This window comes from Hypanus sabinus, chromosome 4 (genome assembly GCF_030144855.1).
Source record: "Hypanus sabinus isolate sHypSab1 chromosome 4, sHypSab1.hap1, whole genome shotgun sequence".
Lineage (NCBI taxonomy): Eukaryota > Metazoa > Chordata > Chondrichthyes > Myliobatiformes > Dasyatidae > Hypanus > Hypanus sabinus.
Genome location: NC_082709.1, coordinates 45,906,592 through 45,926,255, shown reverse-complemented (window position 1 = coordinate 45,926,255; position 19,664 = coordinate 45,906,592). Strand labels below are relative to the sequence as shown.

General features: G+C 41.0%; 1 protein-coding gene across 5 annotated transcripts in view; it reads right to left on the bottom strand.

Moving 5' to 3' along the window:
• Window positions 1–6,079: 6,079 nt before the first annotated feature.
• LOC132392716 (SPATS2-like protein) overlaps window positions 6,080–19,664 on the bottom strand; it is a 219,685-nt gene continuing 206,100 nt past the window's right edge. For all 5 annotated transcript variants that reach the window (XM_059966992.1, XM_059966994.1, XM_059966993.1 and 2 more), the window contains 4 exons: window positions 14,453–14,562; window positions 12,576–12,678; window positions 11,422–11,618; window positions 6,080–7,019 (listed from right to left, as the gene is read on the bottom strand). In XM_059966992.1, the coding sequence (XP_059822975.1) occupies window positions 6,618–7,019; window positions 11,422–11,618; window positions 12,576–12,678; window positions 14,453–14,562 (812 nt within the window). In that variant the 3' untranslated portion in view covers window positions 6,080–6,617. The remainder of the gene's footprint in view (window positions 7,020–11,421; window positions 11,619–12,575; window positions 12,679–14,452; window positions 14,563–19,664) is intronic.

Sequence of the window (19,664 nt, the reverse complement as noted above, 5' to 3'; positions counted from 1 at the left end):
TTAAACAGGAAATTAGAAATGCATGCAATAAAGGAACAGTAGTTATAATGGGTGACTTCAATCTACATATAGATTGGGTGAAACAAATTGGTAAGGGTGCTGAGGAAGAGGATTTCTTGGAATGTATGTGGGATGGTTTTCTGAACCAACATGATGAGAAACCAACTAGAGAGCAGGCCATTCTAGATTGGGTATTGAGCAATGAGGAAGGGTTAGTTAGCAATCTTGTCATGCAAGGCCCCTTGGGTAATAGTGACCATAATATGGTGGAATTCTTCAATAAGATGGAGAGTGACATAGTTAATTCAGAAACAAAGGTTCTGAACTTAAAGAAGGGTAACTTTGAAGGTATGAGACGTGAATTAGCTAAGATAGACTGGCAAATGATACTTAAAGGGTTGACGGTGGATATGCAATGGCAAGCATTTAAAGATTGCATGGATGAACTACAACAATTGTTCATCCCAGTTTGGCAAAAGAATAAACCAGGGAAGGTAGTGCACCCGTGGCTGACAAGGGAAATTAGGGATAGTATCAAGTCCAAAGAAGAAACATATAAATTAGCCAGAAAAAGCGGCACACCTGAGGACTGGGAGAAATTCAGAGACCAGCAGAGGAGGACAAAGGGCTTAATTAGGAAAGGGAAAAAAAATTATTAGAGAAAGCTGGTAGGGAACATAAAAACTGACTGTAAAAGCTTTTATAGATATGTGAAAAGAAAAAGATTGGTCAAGACAAATGTAGGTCCTTTACAGTCAGAAACAGGTGAATTGATCATAGAGAACAAAGACATGGCAGACCAATTGAATAACTACTTTGGTTCTGTCTTCACTAAAGGAGGACATAAATAATCTTCCGGAAGTAGTAAGGGACCGAAGGTCTAGTGAGATGGGGGAACTGAGGGAAATACATGTTAGTAGGGAAGTGATGTTAGGTAAATTGAAGGGATTAAAGGCAGATAAATCCCCAGGGCCAGATGGTCTGCATCCCAGAGTGCTTAAGGAAGTAGCCCAAGAAATAGTGGATGCATTAGTGATAATTTTTCAAAACTCCTTAGATACTGGATTAGTTCCTGAGGATTGGAGGGTGGCTAATTTAACTCCACTTTTTAAAAAAGGAGGGAGAGAGAAACCAGGGAATTATAGACCAGTTAGTCTGACATCGGTGGTGGGGAAAATGCTAGAGTCCGTTATCAAAGATGTGATAACAGCACATTTGGAAAGAGGTGAAATCATCGGACAAAGTCAGCATGGATTTGTGAAAGGAAAATCATGTCTGACGAATCTTATAGAATTTTTTGAATACGTAACTAGTAGAGTGGATAGGGGAGAACCAGTGGATGTGATATATTTAGATTTTCAAAAGGCTTTTGACAAGGTCCCACACAGAAAATTAGTGTGCAAACTTAAGGCACACGGTATTGGGGGTATGGTATTGATGTGGATAGAGAATTGGTTGGCAGACAGGAAGCAAAGAGTGGGAGTAAACGGGACCTTTTCAGAATGGCAGGCAGTGACTAGTGGGGTACCACAAGGCTCAGTGCTGGGACCCCAGTTGTTTACAATATATGTTAATGATTTAGATGAGGGAATTAAATGCAGCATCTCCAAGTTTGTGGATGACACGAAGCTGGGTGGCGGTGTTAGCTGTGAGGAAGATGCTAAGAGGATGCAGGGTGACTCGGATAGGTTAGGTGAGTGGGCAAATTCATGACAGATGCAATTTAATGTGGATAAATGTGAGGTTATCCACTTTGGTTGCAAGAACAGGAAAACAGATTATTATCTGAACGGTGGCCAATTAAGAAAAAGGGAGGTGCAACAAGACCTGGGTGTCATTGTACACCAGTCATTGAAGGTGGGCATGCAGGTACAACAGACGGTGAAAAAGGCAAATGGTATGTTGGCATTCATAGCAAAAGCATTTGAGTACAGGAGCAGGGAGGTTCTACTGCAGTTGTATAAGGCCTTGGTGAGACCGCACCTAGAATATTGTGTGCAGTATTGGCTCCCTAATCTGAGGAAAGACATTCTTTTCATAGAGGGAGTACAAAGAAGGTTCACCAGATTGATTCCTGGGATGGCAGGACTTTCATATGAAGAAAGACTGGATCGACTAGGCTTAGACTCACTGGAATTTAGAAGATTGAGGGGGGATTTTATTGAAATGTATAAAATTCTAAAGGGATTGGACAGGCTAGATGCAGGAACATTGTTTCCAATGTTGGTGAAGTCCAGAACGAGGGGTCACAGTTTAAGGATAAAGGGGAAGCCTTTTAGGACTGAGATGAGGAAAAACTTCTTCACACAGAGAGTGGTGAATCTGTGGAATTCTCTGCCACAGGAAACAGTTGAGGCCGGTTCATTGGCTATATTTAAGAGGAAGTTAGATATGGCCTTGTGGCTATAGGGATCAGGGGGTATGGAGAGAAAGCAGGTACAGGGTTTTGAGTTGGATGATCAGCCATGATCATACTGAATGCCGGTGCAGGCTCGAAGGGCTGAATGGCCTACTCCTGCACCTATTTTCAATGTTTCAAAATGATGTTGACCCTTGAATGTTAAACTCCCAGCTGTGATCCTGGTTCAATCACAATTCTGTGATGCCCACAATGTCACACTTTCCAATTTCTAACTGCACTACAAGACCATCGAACCTTTTTCATATAAGAGGGGTGATTAACAAGTTTGTGGTCTTAGGTTGAAGGAGTCAATTTTAGAAAACCTAGCACATTTATTTTTCACCATAGTCCCCTCCTACATTTACACACTTAGTCCAGCGGTCGTGGAGCATACGGATCTTGGACCTCCGGAAAGTGTCCACAGCAGGAGTGATGGATAAGTTTGTGGCCTAAAGTAGAAGGAGATGAGTTATACAGCTCTTGTTACAGGCACACGCAGTTCAACTCTTTGAGTGATGATGCAGACAGTTTGAAGTTAATAACTCATCAGTTAATAATTCATCGGGGTGATTGATACGTTCATGGCCTAAAGAAGAAGGAGTTGAGTTATTAACTTCAAACTGGTCACCAAATTATAGGAAAGATATCAATAAATTAGAGAGAGTGCAGAGACGATTTACTAGGATGTTACCTGGGTTTCAGCACTTAAGTTACAGAGAAAGGTTGAACAAGTTAGGTCTCTATTCATTGGAGCGTAGAAGGTTGAGGGGGGATTTGATCGAGGTATTTAAAATTTTGAGAGGGATAGATAGAGTTGACATGAATAGGCTGTTTCCATTGAGAGTAGGGGAGATTCAAATGAGAGGACATGATTTGAGAGTTAGGGGGCAGAAGTTTAAGGGAAACACGAGGGGGTATTTCTTTACTCAGAGAGTGATAGCTGTGTGGAATGAGCTTCCTGTAGAAGTAGTAGAGGCCAGTTCAGTTGTGTCATTTAAGGTAAAATTGGATAGGTATATGGACAGGAAAGGAGTGGAGGGTTATGGGCTGAGTGCGGGTAGGTGGGACTAGGTGAGATTAAGAGTTCAGCACGGACTAGGAGGGCCGAGATGGCCTGTTTCCGTGCTGTGATTGTTATATGGTTATATGGTTACCTTAGGCCACGAACTTATAAATCACCCCTCGTACTGCGTGCATTCAAATATAACACCTTCAGCTCTGTATTCACCACCGTACTTTTCAATTTTTCCTCCATGTTGCCTGAACTCTTAACTTTTACCCCATTCTATATTGTTGTCTTATTCTTTTGGAAACTTCAGTAGCATCTCCTTTCCTTTGGCTTTATCTGTACTTTTCCAACCTGCTGAACCTGCCCCTCCCAACCTTCTATTTAGAATTAAACCTTATCTACAGCCCTAGTTTTGGTGTTCCACCAAGACGCTAGCCCCAGTATGGAATGGAACCTGTCCCAACTTAGCATATCCCTCCAGCCCCAATACTGGTGCTAATGTCCTATGAATTCAAACCCACTTCTCCACACCAATATTTAAGCCATGCATTTAGTTCACCATTGTCAAAAACAGTTACTACCCCTCAACCATCAGGCTCTTAAACAAAAGAGGATGACTACTCTCATACCATTTCTAGTCTTTCCACAGCCAGTGATATCACTTTAGGTTCTCTTAATCTCATCATTTCATGCACTCGTTTTTATTGCTATTTATTTATATTCATATTTGCTCAGATTGTTGTTCATTGATCCTGTTTACAGTTACTGTAGTATAGACTTGTTGAGTATGCCCACAGGAAAAAGAATCTCAGGGTTGTATCTGTTGACATGTATGTACTCTGATCATGAATTTTACTTGAACTTTGAACTTTAGTTCTTAGGTTTTACTTATCCTGTGTCAATTCTCACATGGCTCAGGTAACGATCCAGAGATTATTACCTTCTTGTTCTGTTTGAATTTAGCTGCTCAAATTCCCTCAGAGGAAACTCTTTCCTTGTTCTTCCTAAGTTGCTGGTACCCACATAGATCATGGCAACTGGATCCTTCCCCTCCCACTCCAAATTTCTCCACAGGTCAGAGGAGAAGTCCCTTACCCGGACACCAGGCAGACAACATAGTCTTCGGGAATCTTGATCCTTGTGACAGAGAACTGTGTTCATCTCCATGACTATACTATCCCCATCACCTGTTGCACAAGCTCAAGGGCTGAAGCTCCTTGAACACTACCCCTTGAATCCCCCTCCCTGCCTCACTCGCAGTCATGCCCTCTTGTCTCTGGACACACACAGTATTCGAGTGCTCAGCCACAAAATTGTACTTTTGCAAGAGGGGAAAAAGTAAACCAAAATTGCGAACCACATTGTACCCTTTGCCAAATTTGGAATTCCCAGCTTTGACACTGGGTGGAGCAATTGACTGTTACTTGGAGCACTGTGCCCTGCCGTTGGACTTCGTTGGGACTTAACATACGTGAATAAAGTGCTGTGGTGATTGATCACTGCTAAGCTACAAATTGGAGGATTTAGAGTCGTGGAGCACAAAAGCACAGACATAGGCCTTTTGGCCCATCTAGTCCATGCCAACTCAGTCTTCTGCCTCATCACATCTGTCTATACCCAGCTGCAGCCCTCCATAACCCTCTCATTCCCCTGTACCTATCAAAACTTCTCTTAAATGTTACAATTGAATCCACATCTTCCACTTTCACTGACAACTCATTCAAAACTCACACCACCCTCTATGAAGAAGCTTCCCCTCAGATTCCCCATTTAATATTTTGGCTCTCACTCTAAATTTATAACCCATAATTCTAATCTAGATGCAGCAAACATCTTATTGCACTGTATTGGGTTAGCTTTTCCCATTAGCTTTCTGGGAGGAATGACTGAGAAAAAGTTGACTTAATTCAGGAGTTTATGGGAGTATTGAGCAACTTGGGACTGGCCAGGAAATTTCCCCTGGTGTTTTAATAGACACAGGGGCCAACATTCTGCAGTCAACAGTGAAGTGATGGTGTCTGCTGCTGATCTTGGTTAAAGCTGTCCCGGAGGATCCAGTCATCTTCTCATTTAGATCTCCTCCATTCTGATGATATTTACTCTGGGAAATCACTTCACAGGAATGTATGGTCTCCCACATCAGTGATGTCATTAAAGAGACTGAGCAGCCAATTATATTGACGAAAACACCAAATATTGGAGGAACTTATCAGGTCAGGCAGCATCTATGCAGGGAAATATGTGATGCTTTGGGTTGAGACTTTTCATTTGGACTGATGGACTGGATATCTCTGGATCTCACCTGATGCACTTTTAAACACCACTACTTTGTGTGTTGTCCCAGACTCCAGCATATGCAATCCCTTATGTATACAATCATGTTAATTTTCAAATACAATAAATCAGATGTTTGATATAACAAAGCTTTTGCTAATACTTTAAACATATTACAAAACAGGATTTAAAGATGAATATGGAATCTAAAATATTATTAATAAGTTAAAAAATAAATTTAAATTCCATTATGTTTCTGTGAATTCTAATCCACACAGACAAAAGTAGAGATTGTATTTGAATGAGAGATGTCAAGCAGTAATCATGAAACATAGAACACATTATTTTAAAGTATTATTATTAAATTTTATTAAGTATTTAAGTGTTATTAATAATAAATCTGGCGAATGATTATTTTGTTAAAGGGGCACTTTCAGCAAAAGGAGATGCTTAAAAACTTTATTAGTCATTTCACAAATGGCATAATTTTCAAAGAGATAACATTGCACAGATATCCTTTAAGAACAGGTTGAGCATAAAACTCATCATTTATGATTTTATTTATTGATATACAGCCTTTTGGCTCTACCACATGACAACACATCTTACCCTACTGCCCAACCCCCAAAATCCCCGCCATGAGTCAGCCAAAATAAAAGTCACATATGTGATAATTTCTTTTCTCAGCAAAATGGTTGCGGTTTTCTTCATGCTCTAACATTGTCATTTCCAGCAAGTTTAAAAACAGTTTCCTTTACAAATGGAATATATGGCCAATTTCAGCAAAATGTGCTCATTTTCACAAGGTCCTTTATCTGAGACAAGAAAATATAAAATTAAAAATAATCATTTTTTTCACTTTAAATTTACCAGAATTGTATGAAGGTAAATCACAAAAGAACTTAATCCTGGAAAGAAAGTAATTCAATTAAATTAGGCTACTACAGTCATTCTATTAGGTATGGACAATACTTTGGTATCAACAGGTATCTCTTGTTTTATAGGGCATGACCTATACTGAGAAACACTTTTGCTGAAAACTGCAGACACAGGAGTGTCTGGTTCAGGGGGTCTTGATTGCGAATTGATTTTAGTTGGTGGAACAGGACTATTCGAATTTGTCGTTAGCAGCTTGCCGGTATCATGAGTTTGTCCCTGATGCCCAGACTTGCTGTTCTGATGCTGACTTTTATAACCTTCCTGAGGAGGCCCTTTCCTGCCCCGATCCCTACCATCTTCAGGTTTTCCTGGGAAACTGCTTCCACTGAGCCTTTGACCTTGTGCTCGAGGGTAGAAGCTTCGTCTTTGATTCGATGGGCCGTTACGTTGATTGTTCTATGAGAAAGAATAAGCAGTAGGCTCAGAAATTATTTCAACACAAAATAGAAACAGTCCTCTAATTCGGTTGGTGAAATTGGAACAAGTGAGGCATTTGCAGTTTATCATACGTACACGACGCTGGAAGAACTCGGCAGGTCAGGCAACATCCGTGAGAAAAGAGTAGCCAACATTTCGGGCCGAGACCCTTCATCAGGAATGGGGTGGGGAAGAGAGGGCAGAAGCCCAGTAATAGAGATAGGGGAGGGGGAAGGGCTAGAGGCGCCAGGTGGAGAACCAATCAGAGGAAGGATAAAGGGGGGAGGGGATAAGCATGAAAGAACTGTAGAGATAAAGGAGCAGAAAGTTTAAAGGGGAGAGGGGCAGAGAGGGACCTAGGATGAGGGGAGGGGAGGGAATTACTGGAAATTGGAGAATTCTATGTTCATACCACCAGGCTGGAGGCTACCCAGACGGTATATGAGGTGTTGCTCCTCCAACCTGAGTTTGGCCTCATCATGGCAGTAGAGGAGGCCATGTATGGACATATCCAGATGGGAATGAGAGGCAGAGTTGAAGTGGGTGGCAACCGGGAGACCCTGTCTATTGTGGCAGATGGAGTGGAGGTGCTCGACGAAGCGGTCCCCCAATCTGCGTCGGGTCTCGCCGATGTAGAGGAGGCCACACCGGGAGCACTGGATGCAGTTTATCATGATGCGTAAAACACAAAACTGTCATGAAACTTGTTGCATGGCAGCAGTACAATGCAAGTCTTTACAAAATAATACAGAAGATGAATAACAATGTAATGCTCATGGGTTCGTGGACCATTTAAAAATATGATCGCGCAGGGGAAGGAACTGTTCCTAAAACATTGACTGTGAACCTTCAGACTCCTGTACCACCTTCCCATTGGTAGTGTCCGGGACATGAGGGTGTTTAATAATGGATGGCACCTTCCTGAGCCATTGTCTTTTGAAGATGTCCTTGGTGGTGGGGAGGGTTGAGCCTGTGATGGAACCCGCTGAGTCTACAACCCTCTGTAGCCTCTTGTGCTCCTGGGCATTGGAGACTGCATGAGAAACTTCATAAACTAGGATAGAGAAGAAAAGAGCAGGGAGGTTGTGGTACAATGTGAAACAATAGTCAGACTATTATCTACAGTCTGGTTACCACACTACAGGAAGGATGTGATTGCATAGGAGAGGTGCTGAGGAGATTTATTTATTTAGAGATACGGCATGGAATAGACTCTCCCAGCTCAACAAGCCGCATTGCTCAGTGAGCCACCTATTTAACCCTAGCCTAATCACATGACAATTCATAATGACTAATTAACCTATTAAACCAGATGTCTTTGGAATGTGGGAAGAAACTGGAGCATCCAGAGCAATCCCACGTGCTCACAGGAAGGACGTGCAAACTTCTCGCAGGTGGTGTTGGGACTGAACTCTGAAATCTGATGCCCTGAGCTGTGATAGTGGTGTGCTAGTTGCTTTGCCTCCGTTGGCGCCTCAATATTCTGGAGCGATCCTGAGAAGATTCACCCGTGACTGGGAGGTTGCTTCACCAAGCAAAAAGGTGGGATCTCCCAGTGGCTAACCATTTTGATTCCACTTTCCCATTTCCATTCTGATATGTCAGTCCATGGCACCGTCTTCTGTGTCGGTGAGACTGAATGCAGGTTGGAGGAGAAACGCCTTATACTCCGTCTGAGTAACCTCCAACCTGATGGCACGAACATTAATTTCTTGAACTTCCGGTAATGGTATATCCCTTCACCATTTCCATTCCCATTTTCCTCTCTCACCTTATGTGGTGAACTATGTGCCTGTCTGGACACGCCCCCTTCTGACTGCTCCTGTGGCTCCTCCCACAGGCCCCTGTATAAAGGCGATCGAGGTCTGATCCTCTGCCTCATTCTCCAGGATGTAATATGATGGTCACTCACTGCTGGTTCCTTCTTCAGTCAATAAAAGCCGATATCTCGCCTTACGTCTCAGAGTGAGTTATTGATGGTGCATCACCTTATCTCCTCGCCTCCCTCTGGTGCTCTTCTCTCTTCCCTTTCAACTCCCTCTGGTGCTCATTCCCTTTCTGTTCTCTCCTATCAGATTTCCCTTCCTCCAGCCCTTTATCTCTTTCACCAATCAACTTCCCAGCTCTTTACTTCACCCCTCCCCCTCCTGGTTTCACTTATCACCTACAACCTTGTATTTCTTCCTCCTCTCCCCACACCTTTTTACTCTGACTTCTAATCTTTTTTCTCCTGTCCGGAAGAAGGATCTTGGCCCGAAACATCATCTGTTTACTCTTTTCCGTAGATGCTGCCTGGCCTGTTGAGTCATGGAATGAAATATGCATTTATTGAGAATTATGAAAAAGGCCATAAATTACATAAATTTTGGCCACTATCTGAGCTCTTATTTCTGATTTCAAGCTCCACTCTACTCCGCTGTGCTTCAAACTTCTGCAATTGCCTTTATTTCAGTTAGACACAAGTTTCTGGCTTAAGCTTTTCATTCAAAGCCTAATGAAGGGTCTTGGCATGAAACTTCAGCTGTTTAATTATTTCCATAGATACTGCCTGGCCTGCTGAGTTCCTCCAGCATTTTGTGGGTGTTACTTGGATTTCCAGCAACTGCAGATCCTCTCTTGATTATCATGAGGATGTTGCCTGGGATGGAATGTTTGGGTTCTAAGGAGAGACTGACTAGGCTAGGCTTGTTTCCCTTGGGGTAGAGCAGGTTGAGGGATAACTTGACAGAGGTATGCAACATTCTGAGGGACAAATATAAGGGAGGAAAATCCCCCATAGCAATGGTATCCAAAAGAGGGAATGGGTTTAGGGTAAGAGATTTAGAAAGAAAGTGAGTATGCGGTTAAGATACAGAGACGCTGCCTACATGGTGGGAGGAATCAGGTACACTCACAATATTTTTAAAAAATATCTACCCAAATACCTGAGTTGTATAGAAGCTATGGACTAAGAGCTGGTAAATGGGATTAGCATCAATAGATAGTTGGTAGTAACATGTGCTGGGGTTGGGCACCTGTTTCGCTGCTGCATGACTTGATTGTCCAATGACTGCCTCACCTTCCATTTCTTCCTCTGCTATGAAATACATGGTTGTAACATTCGTGAATAGGGAACGTGGATTTGATATAGTCCTTGTAGAGGTTAAGCAAGATCAGAATCACTATCACCTTTTGTTGATCTTTTCTATTGAATGTAGTGGTAAGAATTAATGCAGCAGTATCTGTAATTGTTGTAATGAATCTTAATCTTGTGATGTATGATTATATTTTTATTTGCTATATTTTAAATTCAACTAATTTAAAAAGTTGGGAAGATGATGTTCTGTAAGGATGAGACGAAATGGGTGAAAAGGCTCGCTTCATTTAAATTTAGCCTGTGGTTTGGATGACGTCAAATGTATCCAGAGTAAATCACCTAGAAATTACTTTGCAAAGCTGCATTAGGAAAATGCTTCAAGATTCTTGAAGGATGCTACAACAGGACACACAGAAATGTTTGAGGTACTCAGGCAAACATGGTTTTCTGAAAGGGAAATACGATTTGACCAAATTATTGGAGCTCTTGGAGGAAGTAAAATGTACTATGGATGAAAGGGAACTGGTGGATGTACTGTAGTTAGACTTACAAAAGGACATATACAGTCTATTATGGAAAATAAGAACCCATGGTACAGGAAGTGACTGGATAGAAAATTGCCTGGCTAACAGAAAAACAAAGAATAGTCATAAGTGGGTCAGCATCTCCTTGGCAACATATAAGGAAAAGCTGCCACATTGATTAATGCTGGGGCAATGACATTTTAAAATTTATATTAAAGACCTGGAAAGCGCTGAATGTCCAGAAGCTACATGAAAACAGTAAGAAAGCAGGTTTCCTGAATCATATAAATCATCTCATTCAGAAAGTTTTTATTTTGCATACTTGTCATTTTTTAATTTTTCTACCTGTTCGAACAGTTTCAAGGACAGTTTTTCCCCTCTGCCATCAGACTTCTGAATTGACCATGAAGACACAAACACTACCTCCCTATTCCTCTCTTGCACTAGTTATTTATTAATTATTGCAGCTTATCGTCATTTTTTATGTCTTGCACTATTCCTTACAGAGGTTATAAGGAGGCTGCAACAGGATACAAACAGGTCAGCAGAGTGAGCAAAGTGAAATAAAATGTGGAATCATGTGAATTCGTCCATTTTGACGGAAAAAAAATGAAAAACCAGTGTACTAGATGCAGTATTTATTTCCTTATTTAAGGAAGAATATAAGTGCATTGTAAGCTCTCAAAGAAGATTTCCTAGACTCATGAGTGGTTCTTTATAGGCATTGTTACTGACAGTCTAGCATTGATAAGAAGCAGTAACGTCAATGTGCTCTCCTTACCTGTCTGTCTGTAGGCACTTTCTGTACGTTTGAACTGTCCTTGGAGTTTGTTACTTTATGACCAGTGGATGCTGTTGCACTCAGTGAGCTGGATGGTGAATGGACATTACTGGAATCACCTCGAGGATTTTGATGTCGTGGAACCAAGAAGGAGCTGCACTGTGATCTTGTGGAGTAGTTGTTCTTTGGATGTGAAACTGCATAGAAAAATACACTTTACTGACAATATCCCATGAAGCTTCAGTCTACAGGCTGCAGCTGAAATCTCAGAAACCATTCTGAGAATATTCACCTGCTTTACTTCCATTCACAGTGATATTATCACTGTTGCAGGAGATCTGAAATAATACAAATTTGTTCTAATCCATTTTTACAGTTTAATTATGTACCACAGACAAACATAGATAAGTCAATAAAGAATTTCATACAAATAACAATCAGCTCATTTATTAGGTTTTTATTTAGCATACTTTTGTCATTTCCTTTATTCTTCTACTTAATCTAACTCAGCTTCTTTCCCACTGGCATCAGATTTCTGAATGGTCGATGAAGCCTTGAACACAACTTCACTATTCCTCACTTGCACTATTTATGTTGGATCTTGGAGCAATCCCAATGATCCCATTTATCCCCTCCTTGTCTATTCCCTGGACCACCAGCACCCTTCCCTACACATTCAACCTGATTGCAAGGATGACTCTCACCCTTCCCAGCAGCGACAGAAGCATGGAGACATTATGGCACAGAAAGACCCACTTGAGACATGTTAGTCCTCCATAAAGCAATCTAGTCAATTCCAGTCCCCTGCTCTATACTTTCCTCTGCCCAGTCCTGACCTAAATGGTGCAGACACAATCTGGACAGAGTATTCCACTGAGCTCTTATTTTACTGCAGATTTGTCATCTCACTTTTTGTATTCTGATTCCTGGGATAAAATCTAAATTTCCTTTAGGGTTTTCTTTTTTGGAGTCTAACCAGCACTAGTTTTTTGTGAACTTGTCCATCAAATCCCTCTATTAATTTTGCAACTGTGCATTTGATGTTCCTGGATTGACTTCTTCACAGAAATATCTTCTATTTACCAGGAATCTAATTTTATGTCACATTCTTAATCATCATTGATCTCTCATTTTTAAGCTCTGGTAAAACTCACCTTCTCCAAACAGCTGGATTTGGGTCTGCAGGCTACTGACATTACCAGTGAATCGTGCTGACTTGCCCAGATCCTCATCATATTTACGTTCACTTACAAATTGCTATTAGTGAAGAGGTAAAAACTAGAATTATACTCAAAGAATTGACAGTGGATAGCATCACTAATTAAATATCTAAGATCTGTTAATTAAACCAGTGTTACAGTATCCTATTGCTTATACTGTGGGTGTCACAATAGCATAGCAGTTGGTGCACCGGTTTACAGCCCTAGTAATCACCGATCAGGGTTGATTCCCACTGTTGTCAGAAGGGAGTTTCCTCCTGGTGCTCTGGTTTCCTCCCATGATCCAAAGACATAAGGTTAGGCTTAGGGTTAGTGAGTTGTAGGCTGCTATATTTGCACCTGAAATGTGGCAAACCTCGCGGGCTGCCCCCAGCACAATCCTAGCTAATTTTATTTGATGCAAATAATGCTTTTCACTGCATGTTTCAAAGTTTTAATGTATATGCACTGTACTTTCAAACTTGGATAACCACAAATAAAGCTCATCTTTATCTTTATCACTCCCTTCCTTGCAATATTTGTTGCTGCTCCATAGCACGGCGTTACTCCCTGCAATGCAATGTCATTTTAGTCTACTTTGGTTCAAAGGTTCATTTATTATCAAAGCACGTATCCATATATAACTCTGAAACTTGTCTTCTACAGATAGCCATGAAACAAAGAACAAACACAAAAGTCATTCAAAGAGCAACATCTAGCCCACCCCTCTCTACAAAAAATAATGGCATCCTGATTCATCAACCATGCCTAAAAACCCCCTCCCCCCACACAAAACGGAACAGGAACATCGAGCCCCCAAGAGTAACCCTCCCCTGCACAAAAAACTAACAGGACATCAACCCCCAAACATCCTCCCCTCACACAACAAAATGGAAAAGGAAGGGGCAATTAAAAAAACAGAATATAAAAACCATAAGTCTGAAAAGTCCACAGTTCATAAACACAATAGTCTAATCCATAAATGTAGATACCATCCCGTGGTATCGAGATTCATCGAAAGAGAGGGACACCACGTGAGGCAGAGAGGCCTACCCGCCCATTACAATGAGCCACACACTGATAGGCTGTTTCTCTTCTGGCAGCAATCAAAAGGCAGGCAGTCTGTGCTGAACACTCACTCGCCTTGATAACTCAGTCTGCATTGATGCTTTAATTGATGATTCATGGATGCTTTAAACAGTGAAATGGAGTCGAACATTGGTTTGTGCACCATCTCGAAGTTTTTCCGGATTGAGACCGTCCAAGTACATGCTCGCTTCCCGGAATCTTCTCTGAGCCAGCAGATTGCTGGGTCACTCAAACGATGTCCAAGCTGTAAAATGCTGGCTCTAACAGTCCCAGAAACATATTTGAAGCGAAAAGCAGATGTAAAAAAAGGAAAAAAGTAATATCTGCGTGCTATCTGGAAGTTGTCGACTGAGGGAGCATTGTATGCTGGCACCATTTTGACCAAAGATTTCTTCTTGTATTCTTGTATTATTTTCATACTAAACTTCTTAATTCCTAGTGGTATTTAGAAACAGCCTCACAAGCTTCTCAGTTGTATTAAAGCCAGAGCAACTTGTAATGGCAACTAACATTGGGTCTTGTCTGCAACGTCTTCTTGGCAAGAATTAAAGTATGAAGGTCTATACATTACAGAGTTCACAGAGTAATCCCATGAATCCCACTCCCCCACATGTAGGGCAAGGAATTGGTGAAGCAGGATATATCTGTTGAGCAGAATAAAAACCCCCTCAGAACTATGCACTCAGTTTGAGCTCAGCAACCCATCTCTACAGGACAGGACATGATTTCTTTTAACCACTGACCTTAATCTCAGCTCTGAGCTCAGCAAGCTGGGATTCTGACATCTGGATGGCCATATCGGTCAATCTCTTTAGTTCCTCAGCCCTCCTCTGTCTTCCTTCTAGAATCTCCACTGAAAAATAAAAAGATTAAAAATAGTATGATTTAGCCAAACTCTTTGGATTTTGAATGGCTTTCTGCCTGTGGAACAAACTTTCTAGAAAATTCATAAATTTGTTCTATCTTCCATATTTTTCAACAGCAAATGATTTAGGAAGAATTCAAATACAGCATATAACCAAAGCCTTTTTCAGATAGCCTTCATCCCTGCAATTGTTTCACTGAGCCATTGTGAAATAAATGAAGCAGTATTTGTTGCCAAATGAATGGTGATGGCCCTCAATAGTACTGAAAGCTCTAAAGTATGGGGGACAGATACTGTCTGCAGTTAAATTACACAAGCCGATAAGTTGTGCTTCAGATTTATGAAATTGGCCCTTCACTGTTTATTTCAGCACTGAAGTGTACTGAATGTCACAAAGTATTTGCATGGCAGATTAGGCTTAAACTGCAGTTATGCAGGGATAATCGAATGATACATGCACTCTTAAATCAATGTGATCGTGACTGTCAGCTAACATCTCTGGCATTCTTCAGCTTGTTGATCTTTTTGAGAGATTGAAAGGCTGTCAAATTTTAAATTAATGTGATTTCTCTCCCTCTTTGCTTTCTGACTGTGTTTTGTGGAATTATAAAATTCCTTACCTTTTAATTTTAGGGAGAATTTACTGCCCATCATAGTGCTTTGTTTATTTTCTTTTAGTCCAATCTTTCAATATTTCATTTTCACAAGAACACAAGAGAAAGCAGTAGTTGGCTATCTGCTCCCTGAAGTCTACCTCATCATTCCTTATAATCATGGCAAAACTGCCCCAAGGTCTTGATTTCTCTTCTATAACAGTTCCCCATGGCCTTCATTTCTCTGATCTTTAAAATAAAATGACCTTTAAATACCCCCACACAAAATGCTGGTAGAACACAGCTGGCTAGGCAGCATCTATAGGGAGAAGCGCCGTCGACGTTTCGGGCCGAGACCCTTCGTCAGGACAGATCGTGTGTTCTGCCAGCATTTTGTGTGTGTTGTTGTTTGAATTTCCAGCATCTGCAGATTTCCTTGTGTTTGCTCTTTAAATACCCCCTTTGTTTTAGCCTCCATAACTCTCTGATGTAGTGATTTCCAGAGGTTGCCCATCTTCTGTGAAGAGATTCCAAGATCCATTATAATGTGACCGTATCTCTTCATCCAAGACACTCTCATAAAAAAGACTAGTTTGATTTGGCTTTGCATGCTTAGTTCAGCAGAACATTGTGGACCAAAGGGCCTGTTCCTGTTCTCTATTGTTCTATGTTCAAGGACACTGTGAACCTTAAATGCACATGTTGGAAACAAACAGAAACCCAATGTAATTGAAGGAAGGAGCAGACAAGCTTCAGAACTGTACACCCTGTCAGCTCATTTATTCCTCTAAAATCATATAATAGAAAGCTGGAGGAACAGGTTCTGTGGAAGCAGAAGATATACTTCAACATTTTGGGTTGAGGCTGTGTGTCAGAACTGAGCAGGAAGAGGAAAAATTGCCAATGGATGGCATAGAAGGGGAGGGGAGGGTGGAATAGAGGCTTGGAGGTGATGGGTGGAACCAGTGGGGTTTTGAGGAGATAAATCAGGCAGAGGGAGAGGCGTGGTAGAGGTGAACAAAGGGAGAAGTGGACAGGTGAGTGTGGGTGGGAGGAGAACACTAAGATTGTAGGTTACTCTAAACTGGAAACATCGGTGTTCATACTATTAGGTTTTAAGCTACCCAGGCAGAATATGAGATGTTGTTCTTCCATTTCCTTAGCTGTGGACAAGGTTGAGGGCAGGTAGGCTGAGATGGAGTGGGAGGAAAAGTTAAAATGAGACTCAGCTGGAAGCACAAAATGGCTGTTGCAGACAATGTATTGCATTTGGTACCCACGATGTAGTCCCCTTTACATTGGTAAAAACAAGTAGAGAGTAGGTGAGAGTTTTGAGGATCACCTGTACTCTGTTTGCAAGGGCAGCCTCTCACAGAAAGGCCCGGCAGGGAGGCTGAACAATCAGCAGTGTTGTGAGAATGTGCTCTGGGCACAGAGGTTATTTTGAACTTTGGGTTCAAAGAAGAGAATGGCAGGGGGCAGAAATTAAAGAGAGAGGGGCTCAGTTACTGGAAAGAGGTAACAAAAGGATTCAGGACAGAGAAAGGGAAAGCAGAGTGCAGAAGGTTTGCAGCAAAAAGAAACTGACATTTTAATAGTTCAAAATATGATTTGGAGTAATGAGAAATTCCAGCAGAAGATAGTAAGGACCAATAAAACACCATATGTTCAGTTATATCCAATCTCTAGATACAGTATACAATCTATGTGCCCTGTCTTGAGAGAGTGGACATATCTAAATGAGCCTGGCACACTGAAGGTTTAGCTAGAGAAAATTATATCAAAGTTGGTGGAAAACCCAGAAAGCTGTCATGCAGTGAAAATCATTTGGATCAAACTCATATTCAACTAGTTGCCACAATACTGTAGTTGTTCTTGACTTTGTGGATGCTACTAGACTCTAGCCAGACAGTAGTAGTTTAAATAACCAGATGCACTGGAAAGCATTTCCTTGGAAATTCATGCTGGCTTATTGGCCTTCCGGAGAGTTAAATGCTGAAGCACATTTCATTGATTGTAGAAACAAAGTGTCTGTGTGATCCTGTTGCTAAGTATGATTTAAACCTCTGCATTTCCTAGAAGTACAGGATCTTTCAAAAACTATCATGGCTTTCAAGAACATACTGCCCATATAAAAGAACAAAAAGAAGGAAGAATGCAATGCGTTATGATGATCTTCAGCAGACAGGAAAATCAGAGCTGAATTTATCCAATCGGCGTTCTCATAAGACTTCTCTATTAAAGCATGTAATACTTTCCTTCACTGGAATTATAAGTAAAATTATTTTTTAAAAAATGCAAGTAATTTGTACATTCAAGGGAAGATTAAGTGAACTTGGCACAAGATGCAGCCAGATAGTAAGGATTGTGAAAAGTTTGTTTCAGGAAACCATAATTTGAGCCAGAAGACATGGAAGGTGAAGAAAAATGTGGAAGAAGATGCCAAGGAATGTAATCCTGAGCCAGGTCAACTGAGGACACAGTGTTGTAGTGCCAGCATGTTTCTACAGCATCTAATCAAGCAACTGGAATGACCACTTGTTCACTTGTTTAAGAAGCAAAACTAATGAAAGACGGATTCAGCTGCACTAAATAAGCAACTCTTTGAGGCACCTGACAAGCCAGTTGGTGTAAAATTGCTCAGGTACAAAATGTCTCAGTAATTCCTTTTCTGTACTGAATAATTTGTAATTTAACATCATGGTGATACAGTAGGTCCTCTCTCTAAAAATTCCCAATAAACCAATTTACACAGAATTTATACTTCCAAAAACATGCAGAAAATATTAAGTGGTAGGAACAGAACCCAGCATTGCCTGCTTTACATCAATTTCAAGTGTCACTGAACCACACTCAAAGGACATTAGCAGGTCACCCAGCGTCCAAAATCCTGTTGTTCAAAGTAAGTTGATCATCAAAGTATTCATATACTACTCTGAGATTTATTTTCTTGCAGGCATTTGCAGTAGAACAAAGAACCACAGTAAAATCGATGAAAAACTGCACGCGACAAAGACTGTGCAGAGAATACAGATTGTGTAAATACAAATAATAAATAAATAACTAGTACTGAGAACACAAGTTGTAGAGTACCTGAAAGCATGTCCACAGGTTGTGGTACCAGCTCAGTGTTGAGCTGAGTGAAGTTATCCACACTGGTTAAATTTGGAGTATTGTGTATGGTTCTGGTCACCGAATTATAGGAAAGATGTCAACAAAATAGAGGGAGTACAGAGGAGATTTACTAGAATGTTACCTAGGTTTTAGCACATAATTTACAGAGAAAGGTTGAACAAGTTAGGTCTTTATTCTTCAGAGCATAGAAGGTTGAGGGGGGACTTGATAGAGGTATTTAAAATTATGAGGGGGATAGATAGAGTTGATGTGGATAGGCTTTTTCCATTGAGAGTAGGGGAGATTCAAACAAGAAGACACGAGTTGAGAGTTAAGGGGCAAAAGTTTAAGGGTAACACGAGGGGGAATTTCTTTACTCAGAGAGTGGTAGCTGTGTGGAACAAGCTTCCAGTAGAAGTGGTAGAGGCAGGTTTGATTTTGTCATCTAAAAAAAAAGTTGGGTAGATATATGTACAGGAAAGGAATGGAGGGTTATGGGCTGAGTGCAGGTCGGTGGGACTAGGTGAGAGTAAGCGTTCAGCATGGACTAGAAGGGCCAAGATGACCTGTTTCTTTGCTGCAATTGTTATATGGTTCAGGAGCCTGATGAATGAGGAGTGGGTTATTGGTGGCTTTTTCTGCCGTACAGGGCACACTCTCTGCTTTTGTCTCGTTGCTGTCTGAGATCTCTGCCACTATCTTCACTTTCTCAAAACCATGCAAGGCAATAACCACATGAAGTTGTTTCTTAAGTGCTGTGGGGCCCACTAGAGAAGGAAAGCTCCCACTTCCAGAGGACGCTGGATTCATGAGCTTCCTCAGAGAACTTACCACAGCAGTGCTCGCCTCTAATGGTGAGTCGCCTCTGAGGTGATGCTGCTGTTGGCACCTCACACAATGTGGAGCAAGGAGACTCTGCCTTACATTTGGACAACCTTAAACCAGTGGCTTGTACAGGCCAGGACCCTGCAGCTGGGGAACTTACACCCCAAATTATTTAATGCAGTGAAGAAACTGGCACAGATATGCTTGTTATTGTACCAGCTGGATTTCAAGATCTAATAGTAAATTAAGTAGTTTAAAAACTAAATAGTAAATTCACCTAATAGTAAACCTAATCATAAATCTAAAAATTTCCAAGAACAAGAATAATTGGAGAGTCTAACAGAACATTATTGCTTCCCTTTCTTTTTCTAATACTGTTCATGATGAATTGCTGAGCAGTAAATTGAAGCAATTGACATGGGTGAAAATTTACTCATTAAGTGTTTTTAATTATTGTATTTAGTATTCAATGTACAAAATAACCTCATCAGAATTGGAACAGTTGGTTCTATTTCATTCTGGTCTGACCGCGGTCATTACAAATGATTTGAGTGAAGA